At 40.2% G+C, this 20924-nt stretch overlaps 2 protein-coding genes across 4 annotated transcripts in view; one reads left to right on the top strand and one right to left on the bottom strand.

Moving 5' to 3' along the window:
• The window catches only part of LOC134535814 (transmembrane protein 229B-like), a 33204-nt gene that overhangs the window by 5386 nt on the left and 6894 nt on the right, over positions 1–20924 (bottom strand). Inside the window, exon 2 of the mRNA XM_063375104.1 lies at positions 17953–18107. Within this exon, the coding sequence (XP_063231174.1) occupies positions 17953–18100 (148 nt within the window). The 5' untranslated portion in view covers positions 18101–18107. The remainder of the gene's footprint in view (positions 1–17952; positions 18108–20924) is intronic.
• LOC134535813 (uncharacterized) lies at positions 2510–15415 on the top strand. 3 transcript variants are annotated; one of them, XM_063375103.1, is made up of 3 exons: positions 2604–2927; positions 13583–14636; positions 14775–15415. In XM_063375103.1, the coding sequence occupies exons 2-3, from the start codon at positions 13599–13601 to the stop codon at positions 15189–15191; spliced, it is 1455 nt and encodes a 484-aa protein (XP_063231173.1). In that variant the 5' UTR covers positions 2604–2927; positions 13583–13598; the 3' UTR covers positions 15192–15415. The 3 variants fall into 3 exon arrangements, with proteins under 3 accessions (XP_063231171.1, XP_063231173.1, XP_063231172.1); XM_063375102.1 differs by having other exon boundaries at positions 2779–2927; positions 14766–15415; XM_063375101.1 differs by having other exon boundaries at positions 2510–2927; positions 13583–15415.

The following is a 20924-nucleotide window of genomic DNA, read 5'->3' on the forward strand; positions in this document are numbered from 1 at the left end:
ATGCACACATTCTGAAGCAACAATAATGCCGTATGTATATGGACAGCGACCAGACGCTCGAGAAGCCTGCGACACATGCACACATGCTGAAGCGACAATCATGCCATATGTATATGGACAGTAACCAGATGCTACAGAAGCCTGCGACACATGCACACATTCTGAAGCAACAATCATGCCGTACGTATATGGACAGCGACCAGTGACCAGATGCTACAGAAGCCTGCGACACATGCACACATTCTGAAGCAACAATAATGCCGTATGTATATGGACAGCGACCAGACGCTCGAGAAGCCTGCGACACATGCACACATGCTGAAGCGACAATCATGCCATATGTATATGGACAGTAACCAGATGCTACAGAAGCCTGCGACACATGCACACATTCTGAAGCAACAATCATGCCGTACGTATATGGACAGCGACCAGTGACCAGATGCTACAGAAGCCTGCGACACATGCACACATTCTGAAGCAACAATAATGCCGTATGTATATGGACAGCGACCAGACGCTCGAGAAGCCTGCGACACATGCACACATGCTGAAGCGACAATCATGCCATATGTATATGGACAGTAACCAGATGCTACAGAAGCCTGCAACACATGCACACATTCTGAAGCAACAATCATGCCGTACGTATATGGACAGCGACCAGTGACCAGATGCTACAGAAGCCTGCGACACATGCACACATTCTGAAGCAACAATAATGCCGTATGTATATGGACAGCGACCAGACGCTCGAGAAGCCTGCGACACATGCACACATGCTGAAGCGACAATCATGCCATATGTATATGGACAGTAACCAGATGCTACAGAAGCCTGCGACACATGCACACATTCTGAAGCAACAATCATGCCGTACGTATATGGACAGCGACCAGTGACCAGATGCTACAGAAGCCTGCGACACATGCACACATTCTGAAGCAACAATAATGCCGTATGTATATGGACAGCGACCAGACGCTCGAGAAGCCTGCGACACATGCACACATGCTGAAGCGACAATCATGCCATATGTATATGGACAGTAACCAGATGCTACAGAAGCCTGCGACACATGCACACATTCTGAAGCAACAATCATGCCGTACGTATATGGACAGCGACCAGTGACCAGATGCTACAGAAGCCTGCGACACATGCACACATTCTGAAGCAACAATCATGCCGTACGTATATGGACAGCGACCAGTGACCAGATGCTACAGAAGCCTGCGACACATGCACACATTCTGAAGCAACAATCATGCCGTACGTATATGGACAGCGACCAGTGACCAGATGCTACAGAAGCCTGCGACACATGCACACATTCTGAAGCAACAATAATGCCGTATGTATATGGACAGCGACCAGACGCTCGAGAAGCCTGCGACACATGCACACATGCTGAAGCGACAATCATGCCATATGTATATGGACAGTAACCAGATGCTACAGAAGCCTGCGACACATGCACACATTCTGAAGCAACAATCATGCCGTACGTATATGGACAGCGACCAGTGACCAGATGCTACAGAAGCCTGCGACACATGCACACATTCTGAAGCAACAATAATGCCGTATGTATATGGACAGCGACCAAACGCTCGAGAAGCCTGCGACACATATGCACACATGCTGAAGCGACAATCATGCCATATGTATATGGACAGTAACCAGATGCTACAGAAGCCTGCGACACATGCACACATTCTGAAGCAACAATAATGCCGTATGTATATGGACAGCGACCAGATGCTAGAGCAGCCTGCGGCACATGCACACATAATGAAGCAAAAGGAAACACACATTCTGAAACAATACTAACATAGTAGCAATTTAGTAGTTTTTATTAGTATTAAACCCTAGTTTCCAAGTAATAGGCTTAAGGGAATTAGCTTTAAAAATTATAAAGACCTACAAACAAAATACCAAAAAAATGGGAGCGATTCTTTGAGTACTCGCCAGTAATGTTTAACAATTCCCCAGTAACGTTAAAAATTGTGTGTTTTTATGTTGCATGTACAATTATAATATGAAACTCCGACACGAAATTTATCGTAGTATTCTTTTAAATATTGCCGACCGTGATAAATATTCGCAAATCATGTTGAACTACATATCTGGTAGCGAATCACATGTAGTTTTCGCACCCGTCACTAGAACTCTCTGCCGTAGCAGTTACGTTGATTAGCGAATCATTCGATTTGCAGAGCGTAATTTCAAACTATATAATAAATCGGCTCCGATAAAAGTGAAAACGTCTTGAAAAAATATAATTCCCTGGTTTGAAACTAATTTTTGGAAAATGATTTTTTTTATATAATATATATACTGCCCAACATGTTAAATTTCATCTCACAGTTAAGTTAATACTATAAAGTTTCCCCGTGTATTTGTAAACTTTGGTTCGCGCTATCGGCCACAGATGGCAGCACCGATCACCGATGATGTTACACATTTCCGTTCCTTGACTTCCTTCGCATTCACGAAATTACTCAAACCAAATGGCGTATACCGAGAGTTAAGATGTTACACCTTAAAGAACGGTAGATTGGGTGATAAACATTTAGGCCTATTCATAAAAAAGGAAGAAATAATTTGATTGAACTGCTGTGGTTTCAAAGAATATATTATCAACTGATTAGCAAGATAAACTTCAGAGAAACGTGTTAGTGTTAGGAAGTTAGTTTCTTTCGACTGAAAGAAATACAAGAAATTTATTGTGCCAAGCCTTTGCAGAAAGTTTTTTGATTTATCATGTTCCATGGCAAACAGAGTATTTCCGTGTTTGTTTACACTGTAGAAAACGTTCTTATTTTTTTTTATGAAAGTAAACTAATTATTTTGAATAGAAAATTTACTACTGCTTTATTTTTATACAAGTGTTGGTGACAAAAGAAATAAATTTGTTTCGTTAGGTGAGTAATTTCAATCTAAGTATTATTATTTTAAATTTTAATTAAATAGGCAACTTTAAACACGTTCTGGCTCCAAAAAATTACGATGCTTGATTCATAGCACGCATTAAATTTTTTATTGCGTATGACACATTATTTAGACTTAGAAAAATCACACCCAATCATTTTAACATAATTTGGTACTATTTCTACAATTAGAATGACAATATTTTTTTTTGCATTTTTTTTATATTTATTTGCTTCATTTACTGGGGACTCTTAGGAAGTATGCTGTGAACTGAAACGTTTATTACGTGTGGAGTAAATTAGGCTATCACAATAATTATAGAATACAGTATAAGTTAATTGGTTGTAAAGTCACAACAGGGTGATTTTTTGAAACCGTTAGACCATTTGGTTATTGTCTACAGCAGCAGCCTGATCCTGTGGTTCTACAGAGATCCTGAGGAATATAGAGTATCCGAAACTGTTTTCAAAAAGACGGGTATGTTAAATGCCAGTAGGTTAGGCTGAGGTTAATATTAATTTCCATCTTAATTAGGCTATATTCCTAAGGATCTTTGGAGAACCACAGGATTATGTTGCATCTAGTATCAAGTAAACAGGGTCAGGGACATCTCTCGTTGAAAACAGCTACGTTGCTATATTTATATTACAGGTAATATTTAGAATATTTTTACACCATCCTTATATATATATCATTAAACGTTTACCTGGACTCAAGTATGGTGGCGGCCGAGTAACCGCACACTCGATCGTAAAATGGTTAATTACATGTGAGGTCCATGGAAATATAGGAATTTGTCTCGAAAGAATCATTAGAAGCGAAATAAGGAAGTGAATAAATATATTTTCGTTTTTTTTTTAGAGTGGTGCCCCTACATTACACAATTTCCGAAACGTTTATTTAAGTAGATACATATGAAGTAAATTAGGCTATCACAATAATTATAGACTATATCATATATTAATTGGTTGTATAGTCGCAACAGCGCGAGATTTTTAAGCAGTTAACCATTTTATTAAAGCTAACTTTTATAATTTATAGGAATATAAATATCTCTAATACATATATTTTCAGTATAAAATGGATGCACCAAAAACAACCTAGCCTTCAGCATCGGATTGGATTGTTGGGTAGTCAGGAGCCTAAGCTATCTTAACTTAAGAGGTCCTGTTGAATAAAGTGACTGCGTGTAAGAGCCGTTCGATAATAGTCCCCACATCATCATCTTAATTAAACTTCACCTTACTTTTGCCGAATGGTCTAAGTACTCAAAATCATTGCTGAGGAGATAATAAACTAATAACAGTAGTGACTTAGATAGCTTATAAGTTCTACCGTGGTATCACATGCATACGTACATACATATATACATACACACACACACCTACACACAGAGACAGACAGACAATTCTCGCTAAAAGCTTAAGACCATCAGAAAATTCAAGATTATGGTTTTATTCTTTCTAAATTTGCGGTTGAAACATCCTAACATGATCCATAATAGAAGTGGGAGTGATCTAAAATTACCCGTTGCTAGTATGTATTTTTTATAACATCGAAATGTTTGAAGAAAGCCGTGTAAACGTTAAATACAGTGACAAAAGTTTATCTTTAATACTGTTGTTGAAATATATAAGCTTCAGACGTCATGATGTCGTCAATTTGTGCAATACAAATTATATTATAGGGATGTAGCGACCCGCCTCGGGTGTAATAAGTGCTTATTAATTGTTAAGTTCTCGTAAGAGTCCGGCGGGTGTTCTAAAAAATTAAATAGGTACATACTAGAGCTGTAGCAAACCGTTTGTATTCGGTACTGAGTAACGGGTGCGACATCCAGTAACGAGTAACGAACGTTACACACGGATGGATTTCGTTACTCGCATTTTTCGTGTTTTACGCATGCGCGCGCATATTCGATGAATTTACGTTAAAAAAGAACGATGTTTGTTTATTAAGTAAAGTTTGAGATTGGAACAGAAACAACGTAAGAAAGTATTTTTTTACAAATTAGAAATATGTATATTTTTGTTTTTTATTATCGCGTATTTTCACGTTTTTTTGTTCTTATCTTAAAAGAGATAATATAATAAAGCCGCTCTAATGAGATTTAATTGTTTCTTGGTAAACAAAAACTGTTAATTATCAAATATTGTTACTTGTTTATATTCTATTTATTATTATTTACGCGACGTCATACTGTACTCGTACGCAATACGACTCGATTCGTTGCTGCAACATAACATAGCATGTTATGCGGTATCAGAAGTAACGAGTAACGTAACGATACGATAGTAACGAGTACTAATTGTTATAGTAACAAATACATACGGGTACGCTTTTTTTCGTTACTTTTTTACCTCTAATACATACTAACACGCACTGCCCATAACTAAAGAATTACATTGTAAACAACTTCGACAGCTTTTTTTTTCTCACGAGACAATGCAAATATAATTTGTTTAGGAGTCACGCGTGAGAAGGTATATAAATGTCCATGTGAAAAGCACTCAACGCTCAAATTTATATTTTTCATGATATACAATTCTGAAGCACATCAATTTGATGTATCAGTCTTGTACAAGTCAGCGTAAGCTGCGTGCGTCCTTAAAGCGTCTTTTTACGACTTGATGAGGTTTCTCTACTATCTTTCAATTTAATAATAATAACCATAAACTTTGTGAAATAAATTTTCTAAATGATGGTTAAAACCGTATCAAAATCCATTGAGTAGTCAAGAAGTAGGTAAACGAACAAACGGCAGGGCGGGTAGCGCGACATTGTTTTTATACAATTTAGAGAAGTAATTTGTAGCACAAGCTAAGAACCAAAACATTGTTACTATAAAGCTACTAATGGTCTTGGTATTTTGGTGAGACTTGTACAAAAAATGCATAAATTACTCGCTTTGTTTAAGAATGAGACACTAGATCAGGCCCGCAGCAATTATTTTTTTATGATTAAGTTTTCTTCATAATTGAATTTTAAAAGAAAATTGATTGTCACACAAAAAATCCCGGGGAATAGTGGACTTTTAGAACTCCAACGTTAACACACAGAAATTTAAGCAACGACTTTGCTTCAGAAAAGAAAACTGACCATGTTATATTTTGGTTTTTATTTAATTGTTTTAATACTTTGTTCTTGTCAATTTTTTTTAAAAATAATTCGTTAAAACAAGTCATAAATATACACTATTAAATATATAAAACACTCATGTTAAGATTGTATGAACGAAATGCTTACATAAACACGTGTGCAAACCGGAATTAAACATAGACCACTTGGAAACACGTTTCCTGTCACTTTTGTGTGTGAGAGGCATGTCGGGCTGTAATGAGGAGGATAAAAACAAATCCTTCCAAAATAATATCTATGTTACTTTATCTAGTTAGGTTGCTATAATTGTGTTATTCTATCTTATCTTTTTTTTTTGTTATCCCGGGAAGGGGTTCGTACCCACGGACAACTCCTCCCCCCCCCCCCCCCCCCGGGTCATCATGCTAAGTCCCTGACGAGATGACATGTCTCCGTCTCCACGGGCTCTCTGGACCCGGATCCAAGCTCAGAACTGTTCCACCTCCAGCTGGTCCGACCGTTTATTTCCTATTTCATAACCTAACTAAAAACTAAGTGTATTTGGGAGGGGTCTGGGTAAGGAAGACTCCAAGTGCGTCTCAGGCCGAAGCCTATACGCTCTAAGCATGCAGGTTATGGACCATGCAGGAGAGGAAGCAAGCATCATGTGCTAGGAAGGGATTGGCCAGCCATGGCAACGTTTTAGCCATGACTAACTCCCCTCACCGACTATTCTAGGTTAAAAACTAGATAAGTTGGGCCCAGGTAAAATCTGCTTAGACACAGGGAAAACCCTGGGCACTTACATGCGGGATGCAAAATTTAATGCATTAATTACATGCGGGTTGACTACGGGAATAGAAGGATGGCTCAGGAAGAAGAGTTGGAAGAGTAGAAAATATCTACTAAGCAAGGGCGGGCACTTGAACATTTGGGTCCGCATTGGGGGTTTTGGGCATAACTGGTTGTTAGGGGGCGACTATCGTCGTTTCCCGGCAGGCTGCCAGCCAGCCAATCCGACCCTTACTGGCCGAGTACGTCGGGACTCAGTTGCTCTCTCTCTCTCTCTCTCTCTCTCTCTCTCATACAGTACACTCCTGCCTCACTCCCCAGCCAGGAGCTCGTGACAGCGACACCAGGAACTATGTTGTTCCTCTACTTCGCTACTACATTGCGACCCCGTCACTCGTCCCAGTTATAGACACGGCGCGGCGGCTCGCACGCCATGTTGGTTTCTCATTTTATTTTCTCCTCATCAATGTTAATTAAGAGCTCTTTCTGAAACTCTAACACAATACATTCCTTGCATTTGTCGTTCTGCCACAAACGCATCCACCTTATATTCACTAAGTGTAACATCATGGACCCATGATTGCCTTCTGGGAAAAGGGGGGGGGGGGGGGGGTTGGTCCCACCGGTAATCTGGTCCTTGTATAACACCTGTTTATTACTTCAGAAGTCATATTATCCAGTGCATATTTTACCCTTCTGGAAAAAAGGGGGTGGGGGAGGAACGGGGCATTAAAACTGCCACTGATCATGGATGTAAAATTCGCGCATGTTTTTGTAATGATTATCACTCGCGCACAATTTTACAACCGTTATATTACAAGTGTTGAATATTCGCCAAAAATGTTCGTGACATGTAAACAAATGCAAGAGAGATATCGAGTTAATTTTTTTTACTGAAATAGCCCTTAAGGTCCCCGCTTGCCTGAGCACATACAGTGTGCGGAGCTTCACAAGAAACCACTCGATGCATGAACTGCTCGAGATGTACGAGTGCTGTCTGTTTACGAAAGGCATTTAATACGCTGAGGGCGGATGAGTCGTTCTGTTCCCGTGTTTAATTTTCAAACTGCATTTTCAGAACAGTGAAAAGGGCAAAAACCGCGTGTATTCTGACTAATGTTTAGACGTGAAACTCCCGTTCTTAAAAGCACTCAATGGACTTGCGTTACACCTTAATCTTCACTTCTCCGCCATATCATGTTATGGTTACCGCACGGATTTCACAGCTGTCCTATAGATAGCGAGAAGACTGCGCGCTAGTTCACAGCCTCGCGCTTAAGGGCGATACCGCACTAGAAGCATCAGCGAACGCCGACTTTATAATCCCGCCTCACTAACCCAGATACACTCCTGACTAGGCGGGCCCCGCATCTAATAACAATGACGGAAAAAAAATAAAAAAAATAAATATAACGTCTGAGACCGAGCCTTAAATTGATTTGGGGTTGGGGGGGGGGGGGGGGGGGTGAGTTAGCGAGTCTTTCAGTACTTACCAGTAGAGTCTTATACACGGGGTTCAAAAAATACCTCTCTGACAAACAGCTGCACTCAAAATGGACACGCCAAAACATTTATGAATCTTTGCTCTGTTTGGGAGTTGTTTATTATGAAACCATCTTGTATGCAACATGATGTTTTAATTCAACAACTGAAGCAACTATAAATATCAGTTTAAGTACGAGGTCTCAAACTGCTAATGTCACTTTTTGCAAGAGAAGGTTCAATTGATTAATTAATTTATTGATTGATTGATACACAACAAACTAAATTTCCAAAAGGGGGGGGGGGGGCAATTTACCTTTTTATAAAGAATCATCGATCCCCCCTATTGAAGCGGGTGGTCCGGGGGTCCTCCCCCGGGAAAATTTGTATTTCAAGGTGGAAAATGATGCTATTTAAGCAGTTTTATCATATAAAAATTGATTACACAGCACTTTCTTTGTCCCCGTTTGCCCCCACTTCAAGGTTTCAGAAAGGGGGGGGGGGGGGGGCAAATACCCTTGCGCCCCCCCCCCCCCGGCCTTGTTGTTGCGCCCCTGCTTGCCAGAGTTATGTAACATCTAACCTCGGTAACGAGCAAATGTATGTGTTCTCATGTTGCAAATACACTTACAATACGCAACTCGCTCACTTAGTTTAACGTAGAATCCATTAAAATAAAGCCGAGCGTGATAAATAGACGCACATTGTGTTTTAAAATACTGTTCTAGATTATAATCACACGTAGTTTCCGTCACTAGGATTCGCTGTCGGAGCAGCTACGTCGACTACCGAATCATTCGCTTAGAAGACCGAAATTTTAAACAACGTAATCAAACAGCTCCGATAAAAGCGAAAAAGGTTTGAAAAAATACTAAATCCCGGCTTTGGACCTGAATTTTGTCGAGGAATTTTATTAAAATACTGCCCATCTGGTTAAAATTCATCAAACCGTTAATACTAAAAGTTTCCCTTTGGCTTAGTGAACTTCGGTTCGCGTCATCCGTCACAGATGGCCGGGCCGTGGTTACACATTTCCGTTCCATGCGACTTCCATCGCTAGAGACCTGCAAAATTCGCGGATTCATTGACCTCTAGGATAGACTCCACAGTCCTTTAAATACCCGCGGAAATGACACCTGTTCATTGGCTACTGACGCGTGAGACGTCTCAACTAGGCTGTCCGTAATTCGGCACTTTTTTGGTTTAATGTTTCCCATTGGCTCACAGTTCCCCGGATAAAATGTGGGGAACTGTGAGCCAATCGCAGAAGCGGTACGAAGTTATAGTTGTTTTGATGCTAGCCTATCGCGAAATGAATCCGCGAATTTTGCATGTCTCTATCCATCGCATTAACGAATTCACTCCCACAGGATGCCGTGTACCCAAAGCTAAAATGTTAACACATCAAAAACTGTTTCGCTTGTCACGTTACTGTTTAGTTTCGATTGGTGTAGATGTCGGGCTGTTGGTTGGCTGACCGGTGTCGTAATGTCCGTAAATAAGGGCTTGTTGTGGCCGTGGCCCAGTTAAACTTGTGCGGGAGTTAAAGTGCACCTTCCACTATACAGCGTGAGACTGAATTCGACCGACAAACTTTCGGCTGCAAGTTCACCATGACAAAATAAGTTGAAAACATCCATACGAATTATGGCCTGAAGTGCTTCCCAAAGCTGGTATACGTCTTTCAAGTTGGGGTATTTGAATGAATAAATTTTTATTGCATACCATGTGTGTATAGAAATGCTACGATTTCCTATCTATCACTTCTTAAGATCAGTTGGAAAAAAAACTTCATACATATTAATGGACATTTCTCTGTCTTAAGTAAGTGTATAAATTGTAATGTATTTTTAATACACGTGTTCATGTGTTAATTTTGTTTTCTATGGTTAAAAAAAACCTTTTCCCTGTATATGCCACTGTTAGGCTTTATCCAAGTTACAGAACTGGCTGCTTTGGAACGTACGACTAGGTAAGCCGATCATTTGCCAAATAAGGTGTGTTTATACTGCCTTATCAGGAAGGCCAGTGAAAGCTGCGAACAATAACAGTCAATGCAGTGGCGCAGATGAGGCAGTTCCGAATATATTTTTTCCTTTATTGTATTGAGGCGCCTCTAGCGGCGCTAGCTAATGGAATCAGATAGTCCACGCAAATGGCAAACAAGATCAAAAGGTTTGGCAGGATAATTAAAGAAAAAGCGAAAAGGTCAACTTTGATGCAAAAGTTACTTAGGTACTGTACAGACAAACAATAGATAGGCTATTTGTTTTATAATTCCTTAAATATATTAGTGGTGCATCACACAAAAAAGGCCTAAACACGAATGCAATAGCATGATACAAATACAATATAGCAACCAAATAATAATCTCAAAAAAGGGCGCGAGTGAACAACATTTAAAGCGCCTTGAAATCTTTGCACCTAATAAATTATCTTTCAAATGGCAAACTCTCTAATGTGGCGATAAGGCTAGATAAATAAAGGTATTTACACACTAAATAACAATTAGAATATAAATATATAGAGTTCATGCAATTAATTTTTGAAAGCGGTAAACTTAAGTGTTGAAGTTCTCTGGGCCGACACATTAATTTAAAAAAATCTTAAACGCCAAAGGACGTAGTGAATACAAAGCATGGCGATTTTGGTATAAAAAGTACTTCGTTTCATTATCATAAATTTTTTTTTTGCGCCAATTCAATAAGGTTTGTGGTCTGTAAAGTTTAAGTCAAAACGCAAAGTGAAACAGTTCATTATATTCGTTGAGGAAATTTTCTGGGAATCAGACCCACTGTTCAGCGTACACGCCTCAGTTGCGCTGGAGAGAAAATGCAGTGCCAAATAACAACCCATATATCTTGTACAATGGGGAGTAAAATAATGCACAAAATCAAACCCAGTTCACAACCAAACATAATAACCAAAGCTTTCGCTCCACATACTTATAACATGCTAGTTCTCAAACTCTTGCGGGCTGGCATGTACTCCCCAGTGGGGCAGGACCGATGAAACAAGGCGCGGCCCCATATGGCGAGGGAAACAGAGGCATCGGAGAAGGCTATGTCGAGAGGCCAGGGTTACCCATTCCAGTCCATTCAGCGATCTGGCGCATTGAAGAGTTATGTCGAGAGGCCGAGGAACCAATCCCAGCATCGGCAACACCAGCAAACAAGCGTTTTTTCTGACAGGATCCTCAGTAAGTTATCAAGTTCACAGGTGCCGAACGCCTAAAGGTGAAATGTATTTCGATCCGGTCATATCCTAAAACTAGCGCCACTTGTGCGCATCGCAACTGCTTGTAGGGAGGTACTGTACTGTGCAAGAGACCAAACGCCGTACAGTTCTGTTCAAAACGAAGCATGCTCCAGCAAATCACAGTCGTTAATGACAAGGCTTTAGAGCTCCCACAATGATGATGATAGAAAGCGTGCTCTAAGGACGACTTCAGAGTTTTGTGCACACAAAGTTCACCTAAAAAGCCTGGTTCTCGGATGGGTGCTATGATGCCTTGCGTTACCATCAAGTGGGCCACAGTTCTGTAAGGGGATGAAGTTTGGTCGGAAAGGTGCCTCCGGCACCGACCAATGTCGAGGCGGGACTCTCAGGGCGAAATCAGGTTCCACAAAGCGAGGCTCGCAATCGATGATGGCGCCGCGCCACGCCCAGGCAACAAACCAACATGGCATGGCAGTTACGGTACTTGCACTAGCATCCCACAATACTGGTGCCCAGGATGATTTCAAATGAAAGCAAGTAGCCTGTCACACAAAGAAAAATAAATAAAATAAACTTACAACACTGTTAATTAGAGTAAATAATTAAAAAAAAAATATCAATTAAAAAATAAACCTGTGCTAACACAGGGCTTGGAAGGGTAGGACACACCTCAGTATTAATGCCTTGCTGGAAACGAGGTCATAAGAGACGATGATGTACAATACACACCAGGGGATAGGAGCAGGCATGGTGGCTCCGGGGTGGATTAGGTGTGGAGAGGGGCATTGTAAACAAAAACGCCAGTCACTGGTGAGGCAAACTAACTGTAAAATGGGGTTGTTGAATGTAATAATTCCTCGATTCAAATTGTTTAAGGTAAACTTTTTTTAAAATTATAAAGATTTCCGCTTATTTAATGTAAATATAGTGTGACTAGAACTTATTTTGCAATGTGCATTTTAACGGAAATATACTGTAAATTTCCAAATGCACGATTTCTATAGTGTTTTTTTTTAGTGTTATGTTGCAGATATATTCTCACGAGGTTTAAAAGATTTAAACTAAACTTTTTTTATATATTGATCATTTTTTAAAATATGTTTTAAAAATGGGATGTTGTCGAGGAAGTTTGGAAATGAGAATTTAAGGGAATCATTTGTATTCTATTTCATCACGAGCATCACCTGATTTTTATTTAATTTATTTTTAAGGAAATGTAACTGAAAGTTGCCATCTTGATTTCAACTATTTTGACCAAAATATTTTTATAATTATTGAGATAAAAAATCTGTATTGTTTTAAAATAGTAAACAATTTAATAGAATTCCTTTCTATTAACAGTGACCTACTGCTCCAAATAGTTTGCTCCTGTGACATAATAACTGGTGTTAAGTTTAGAAATATTATTTTTTCTTTCTGAATGACTACAACTGAAATAATACTTCTAATTTACACTACTTTATGGCCTTATAACTATTAAAAAAAAGTATAATTGAAATAAATATTAAAACTCAAAATTATAAATGATGATACACAAAAAATATTTCTAATTTAACAAGCTGGGTAGGTAGTATCAATCTGGAAACTTTGAACGCCATTAACTGTGTAGGTACTGCAATATGACAAGGGGCGGGCACGATCTGGGAAATTCATTTCGGGACGAGCATTGGGTGTTCAACCCTCAACAGAAGAAAGCATAATGGTCAGCCAATTTTGAGGATAAAGCCTTCAAACATTTTAGTTTAACTTATGTATTAATAAGTATCACTTAGCAGCTCAGTCGGTAGTGTTGTTGGCTACCACCAAGTAGATGTTCAGGTTTAGAATCTTGGACGCGATAATTTTTGTGTTCATTTTATATTTATGTGTTTTGTCTTAAAACTATTGAAAATAAGTATTTATATATAAATATATAATTATAATATAATTAAAAAAATTAAATGTAACAAGTTGTAAAAATGTAACAGTGTCATCATTTGTATCAGTAATCCCCAGACGCGAAATCCCCAGGCCACAGGTTCTGTGGGCGAACCCACAGTATGCGCCCTTGGTGACAGAAACCATGTCGCTGTTACAGACCCGCCCGACCAGAGATGCAGAGAAAGGCCCCACTGCTGCGGGCCAGCGTGCTGGTGAAGACGTCCTGCACGTGTCGGCGGAATGGCTTGGACGATACCTGCTACGCCTGCGGGGACTCCGCTGGGAGCTCTCAGGCGAGGTCCGGCGAAGCCTTCATAGGATACCCCCCACTGCGATCGGACGAGCATCGAGGAGGACACAACCACCGCAGTGAGGAGCATCAACCAATGGGTGGGTGCAGGAGTTGCCCGCACACTGCAGCGGTGAGAGGGATGTCCCAGGACGAGGCACAGAGCAGGAGAGCAGCCCACGTCCAGAACCCGCCGGCGATGCCAGGACTCCAGCATCGCTCATGCCCCACAGGCCACTGCTTCCACACGAACAACCTACCGCCAGCGGCAAAGCCAGAAGATATCTATCCTCCGGGCGCATTCGGTGGGAACCAAGCCACACAGGCGCCTGCAGGCTACTCGCAGGTGGAGAACAACCTTGCAAGCCTCCCGTGCCTTCACCATGCTCACGGAGTCCCCAAGAGTCATGCCCTTCAAGGGCCCATGCCCGGATCAGCCCATGCGGGAAACGACAGTAGCAACCCGACCAACCAGATGTACCAGAGTCCAAATCCGCAAAGCAGACATTCGAGTGGTCCTTCCGTGGCTGGGAGCAACGTCCCGCAGAGCACGCCCTACGATGGCTATCTTGCACCACAAGCCTGCCAGCACTTCGAGGCATCTCGTGACCACCGCCAAGATGTGGCGGTGAGAGAACACAACCAGGTCAACCCGCAGCTCGCGCAGCAATATTTCAAGCACGGCGAGGTGTACCCCCAGGTGTCTCAGGACCACCACCAGGATGCGGTGGTGAGAGAACACAACCAGAGCAACCAGGGAAACCAGGTCAACCAGGTCAACCAGCAGCTTGCACCACAAGCCTGCCAGCACTACGAGGTGTTCCCCCAGGGTTCTTGGGACCACCGCCAGGATGCGGTGGTGAGAGAACATAACCAGGGAAACCAGGGCAACCAGGGCAACCAGGGCAACCAGGGCAACCAGGTCAACCAGGTCAACCAACAGCTTGCACCACAAGCCTGCCAGCACTACGAGGTATTCCCCCAGGGTTCTCGGGACCACCGCCAGGATGCGGTGGTGAGAGAACATAACCAGGGCAACCAGGGCAACCAGGTCAACCAGGTCAACCAGCAGCTTGCACCACAAGCCTGCCAGCACTACGACGTATTCCCCCAGGTGTCTCAGAACCACCAGCAGGATGCAGCGGTAAGAGAACACAACCTTTCCCAGGAGATGGGCAATCAAGGCAACCAGGGCAACCAGCATCTTGCACCACAAGCCTACCAGCACTCCAATGTGTTTCCCCAGGCATCTCAGGAGATAGGCAATCAGGGGCAACACCCCAACGCACAGCCCGCTGGCCAAATTTTCGCTGGCGACCAGAACCCTGCGGTGCTCGAATGCTCTAGCTGCGGACACTCCAACGGGCCGCAGTGCTACGATCCGGCTGCCAAATCATGTCCCTACCAGCATGTCTCTCAGTACCAGCACGTTCCAGGGGATGGGTACCCACCCCAACCCAGTGCACCGGGGATTTGAGCCCATCCGAAACCAAACCATGTGTGTCCAAAACATTTTTTAATGTGAATTTTAGTCCTTTATGGTGAAGCGAATGAATTGTATTTTACCGGCAACTTAATTCAAGAGACTTTTTATATTCATTGCGTAGTTATTAATTTTGAGAATCGTGCATTGTAATTTTTGTAAAATTATATTGCATTTGATTGACTTATTTTCATGCAGTAAAATTTTAAAAAATCCAATATATTATTTTTTTGTGAGCATTCCAAGACACAAAAATAAGGGTTTAGGGGTGGTATTCACATAATGTCTTGAGCAATACCTTCATCAAGAAATTCTTATATGCAATCTTATTTAAATGCTTGTGTGACATAGACACTGCTTGAGATTTTCTCAAGTGATTGCAAACAATATGGTCTTGATGAATACCATCTTATGATAGTTCCATATTTCTTATTTCCGAGAGGGCATTCTCCTATCTCATAGTCGTTGCTTGAGAACACCGTCGCAGAAGCATGTTTAATAGTCACCGAGACCGTGCTTAATAACACAAATAAGACCGTATTTGCCAAGACTGCTTCAGACATGTCTCCAGCAATTGCTTGTTAAGATAGCAGTGTAGAAAATGGCTGATTCTCGTATTTTTAAACTTACATAAATCCTATATGAAGTGCTGAAGCAATTTTATATGTGTTTCAAATGAGTTAAGTGTTTGTTTGTGACCAGTGGTTATTTTTTTAAGTGCTAAACAGACCCGTTTATTTACATATCTATTGTAGAACGAGTAAAATGGGTGTGGAAGACGATGCATTTAATGATGGTTTATAATGTATATATCACTGCCAGAAAAATTAAATGTATATTCGTGACGCCCAGAATCCATTAAAAATAATAAAATAATGCGGCATACAGAATTAATAATACATTATCTCAGTCATATCTTCACCAGAGACTCGGTATTTTAATGGTTTATAATGGTTAGTGTGTGTCGTTTTGAAACCAGACGCAATATTATGGATATGATTCAAATCTCCTTATTAACAAACTTTTCTTCTTTACATATGATTAAATAATACAAACAGAGTAGTATAGAAAAGAAGCTAACAAGACTGGTTTCGGCTTGAGGAGATGGAGCCTAAGTCCGCCATTTTGAATTGTGACAATGGCAGCCATCGTGGATGACCTTTACCTTCAAAATTCGCCAATATTTCCAGTTTAAAAAAAATTCTGCCAAAAAAATCTTTAAAAATTTGAAAAACTAAAAATTTCTCTATTTCGAGAGAAAAATTCCCGTTTTTACGGAAAAATTTCCCGTTTTAGTCCTCAAAAATGTCAACGGCTTGAAAAGTATGTTATGAGGTTTAAGAATCCATACCTACATGCCTCCCTAAGCCTCCGAGGTAAATGCCTTGATAATTAGGATGTCATGGCCGCCATTTTGAATTACGACGTCACTGTTGCAGTTTCCATTATGGCCGCTATCTTGAAAATCCATATCTAATTATTATCCAAAAAAAATCGGAAAACTTTTCAAAATGTATAAAACAATTAATTAATCAAAATTAAATATAATATTATTTTAAAAATTATGTTCCACAATTTTTACGGCCACTACCTTGGATTCTAGAAATGCTGCACATTTCGTTACACCCACCATCTTGGATGTGTATGATGTCATTGTTGCATGTTTAGTTAAGGATGCCATCTTGGATTCTAGAGCATCTAATTTTCACAACGACTGCCATCTTGGAAATCCAAAATTTTTATGTTAGAAAAATGGAAAAAAATTTAAATTAAAAAATAATAATTAAAAAAAAATTTGCTATCTTGGATTATGACATTACGACCGCCATCTTGAAAATCCGTAATTATTATCCGATTTTACTAGGAAAAAATTAAAAATGTACAAATAATTAAGTAATCAAATTTCAATAAATTATTATTTAAAAGGAGGAAGGGGGATGTAACCACTTTTCTCGCAGTTCGCTTTCGAATTCTTTCCTTTTGTTGATAGGAATTATTGAAGTTTTAGGGTTGGGGAGGATACATCCTCCAATCTCTCCTCCTGCTTATATGTACCCCTGTTGAAAAATATTAGATAAACATGGCTATAGTTAACATACATAATGCATATTTAAAAAATGCAATAAACAAACATTTGTAACTAACATCTCTATTTTATGAGGCAATGAGAAACATGAGTCTAATCAGGTGAAATTAAATGTTTTTGGTAATATTCGCTTTAAGAGCATTTCTGTTAAGTTTTGTTACCATAGCTATCTTGAATTTTTGTCTGGTTGCAAACTAACTAAATGTAATTTGCGATTGCGAGTTGTAAAACGCCACGAAACTGATGGTAATAACGAACACTTGCAATTTTTTAACGCTTTAGATGACACACACACACACACACACACACACACACACACACACACACACATACACACATATATCAGTTTATGTAAGAAAACGGAAAAAAAAAATGGGTGCGTGTACTTAGGTATGCGCGTGAGAAGTTATACTTCTTTGGCATCATTAAAAAATAGTTTTTAATTGCATGCAAATAATTCTCCATGGTAGCGTTATTCTCAATGGTAGCGTTATTCTCAATGGTAGCGTTAAATGTTCAACCCAACCTTGTTGGAAGTCGCATTAGAAGTATAACTTCAAAAAAAACATTTGCGGCAAAAACAACTACTGTGACGAATAGACGTAAACAGCCTTCGAATGATAGTATTGCCGGGAAGGTTAAAGAAGTAAGTAGATAAACGGCGGTTACCTGGCAACTTCCAGTTGTTGCTGACCGCGAACTCCCACCCGGCGGTGAACATGACCTCGACGAAGTAGCCGTGAAGCCCGTACACGTAGAGCCTGAGCAGGGGTCCCAGCACCTGGCAGCCGGCGTCGCTTCTCTCCGCCCTCAGCATCTCGGCGCTGTCACGGACACAAACCATGAGCACAGCATCCCGCTGGTGTACCAAACAATGGCAAATGTGTTTGTTTGCAAGTGGTGCTATAAATAATGGAACCACCAAGTTACCAGATTGATACTACAAGGCGCTGGCTCATTTCTCTACCCTCTTTCAGTTCTGGTATCTACATTCCTGTACAAGAAGTTTGGGTCACACAGATTAATTGAGGTGTTAATCAGCGCTAGGTTTATGTTCCTCTTACACCGATGCTACATGGTGTAAAATTTCTTCCTAGGGTCAATATTTTCCCCAATACTTGGCCCAAAACTTCACACAAAAATTCACATTTTTGGAAAAATTACCAGTAGGTATTTGAAGAGCTGTATCTCGAAAACTGGTGATCCCCCAGAGCTGCAATTGAGCTCAAGTTGTGGAACATTAAGTCTACTTAAAAAGGACAACAGTGATATTTTCACTATAACATAGGCTTTTGAAATCTAAAGCGAAAAAAAAGGCGAAAATCTTGCTGTTTTTTTGCGAATATCTCAAAACGCACCGAAGAATTTTGTTGGATAGCTCCAGATTCGGATTCAGGAACCCCAAAATACATAGGGTACGATAATAAAACCGACTACTGGATTTTCTGCACCGTAAAAATACAATTTGCCTGTATTATAATACATCTATGGCTACACCAGACTAGAGATGTTTCTAAAATTTATTTACTGCAAAGCTGTCATTTGACGCAGTAAATTTGAGCAAATACTATTGAGTGCAATAGTTTTTGATTTTAGGAAATTTCAAAGAAAGACTACCCATTGAGTCGTTACCAAAGTGCGTCTTCCGAAAATATTTTATAATATAGTTTTAGTTTTATGGTTCATATACTACCCTAAAAACATAATCTCAAAGCTTAGGTATATACAGATACAAACAAATGTACAAATAGTTTATGGACACAATAATTGCTGTAATTTTTCACCAATTACTTCCAAAATGTTACATTATGATGTGAAATCTCGCTCGAGTTCGTTTTTAAGCAAAATCGGACTAAAATGATAGAAATGGGGAAGGTTTTATAAAAAGCAAAAAAAAAAAAAAAAAGCTTCATTTTTCTTCACATGACAAACATCGCATAAGTTCGAATTTATTATGCCTTGTAATAGTAGGTAATATCAAACACTGACGTCAAAATGAATTTTTCATTCGACCAACCATAACAGCACGGGGCGAAAATAACAAGGGTCGAAAGACAATAAATTTTATAGTTCCTTTAAGTTGGCACACTATAAAATCCGTTCAGATTTGTAAACTTTAATAGTATTTTCTAAATCTTTTGTTGAAATATTTTTTGTATAAGCAACCACTGTTCACTGTTGTAAGGGGCGGATAAAAATTATGAATAACAAAATGTTCATAACTCCCGTTACCAAAATATTTTGTCTGAAAAGTGTTTTGATAATATAAAGTCTTATCGCAAAGTGGTGAATAAATTAGTTTGTTTCTTAACCTTGGGAATGTTATCTTCATTGGTGTTTACACTGCAGCACAATGCAAAGCCTTCCTCGCTCCATCAGGCCAAGTTCAAGTACCCACGTGGCCACGTCATTCTGATAGAGGGCGATCTAAGAATTCTATAAAAAGGCTGGATGCATAGAAAAGAAAATACTCAAAATATTTACGCTTCATGGAACTAGGGGCGGATTCCGTTGATGACCTGCACGGTAAGGGTAAAGCTCCAATGTTAATTTAAAGAACACTAATTTTTTAAAACATAAACTACTGTTTTCGTATATCGAAAACACATTATAGTATTGCCAAGCAATTTTCTACAAATTTATTAAATTTTTCACCTTACAATCCGTTTCATATCTGCTCATTTATTCTGAAAATTTAATTTTGTTATACAGTACGATGTGATATTTTAATATTTAAAATTATTTTACATAAAACAATAAAATTAAAAATTAAATGACCAAAATTTGTTTTTATAGCTGTTAAGATCTAGGCCACGCCCCTCCCTTGGTTTACCTGTGTTGTCATTATTGGGAACTTGTACTCGACGCCTGCGGGGCATGCAACCCGCAATGCTTGCACGCATTGAGGGGAGTTTGCAGTCCAGGAGAGCGGTGGTCCTTTGTGAAGATAAAAATGTTCCAGGGATTAAAAAAAAATCCTCCTATTGTCAACATCCGGAGATGACGCCATACCGGAAGGCGGCCTATGCTACGACTACCTGGAAGACTGTTCTGGACCAGTGGTCGGCGTGTAAGCCCCAGCAGAGCGAATGAGAGCACCGAGTGTAGTCACTACTCCGACTCATAGACGCCTCGCGCTGCCGGACCGCCGCGCCGCTGGAGCGACGAACGTCTGCTGTGGCAACAAAACACTAGGGCACAGTTGGTGATGGAATAATTTCGGACCTCGAGATGACTGAACATTTATGAGGTTCGCCGTTGCAAGAGTTGTTTGAAAATATTCCAAGTCTAGTTTGGACTTCGCCATTTTCTGGGGGACGTCGCGTGTCGCCACCGTGTTTATGTCGGTGACATGTTTCACGGACATGGTGGCTGGTGGCGGTTGTGGCTGGAGTCGTTCAGCTGGTAGAGGCGGGCGGCTCTCGCAGTTAGGACTTCGTTACTCGATCGTGACTGCGGTGGTTACCAGTCCTTACGTACGTTACATAACGTGTGATACGCTTAGGTAACGAAAAAATAAACACAATACTGAATTGGAGTCAGATTGGCATGTCCGACGTAGTTTTATGTAAGTTACAATAAGTTACGTACGGCACACACACTGATACTAACCAGAGTGGAGTACGCGTGAAGGGAGAAAT

The sequence above is a fragment of the Bacillus rossius genome, chromosome 10 (assembly GCF_032445375.1).
Source record: "Bacillus rossius redtenbacheri isolate Brsri chromosome 10, Brsri_v3, whole genome shotgun sequence".
NCBI classification, from domain to species: Eukaryota; Metazoa; Arthropoda; class Insecta; order Phasmatodea; family Bacillidae; genus Bacillus; species Bacillus rossius.

Coding starts and splice junctions, on each gene's coding strand:
- LOC134535813 (XM_063375101.1), top strand. CDS start 13,599: ATGCAGAGAAAGGCCCCACTGCTGCGGGCCAGCGTGCTGGTGAAGACG.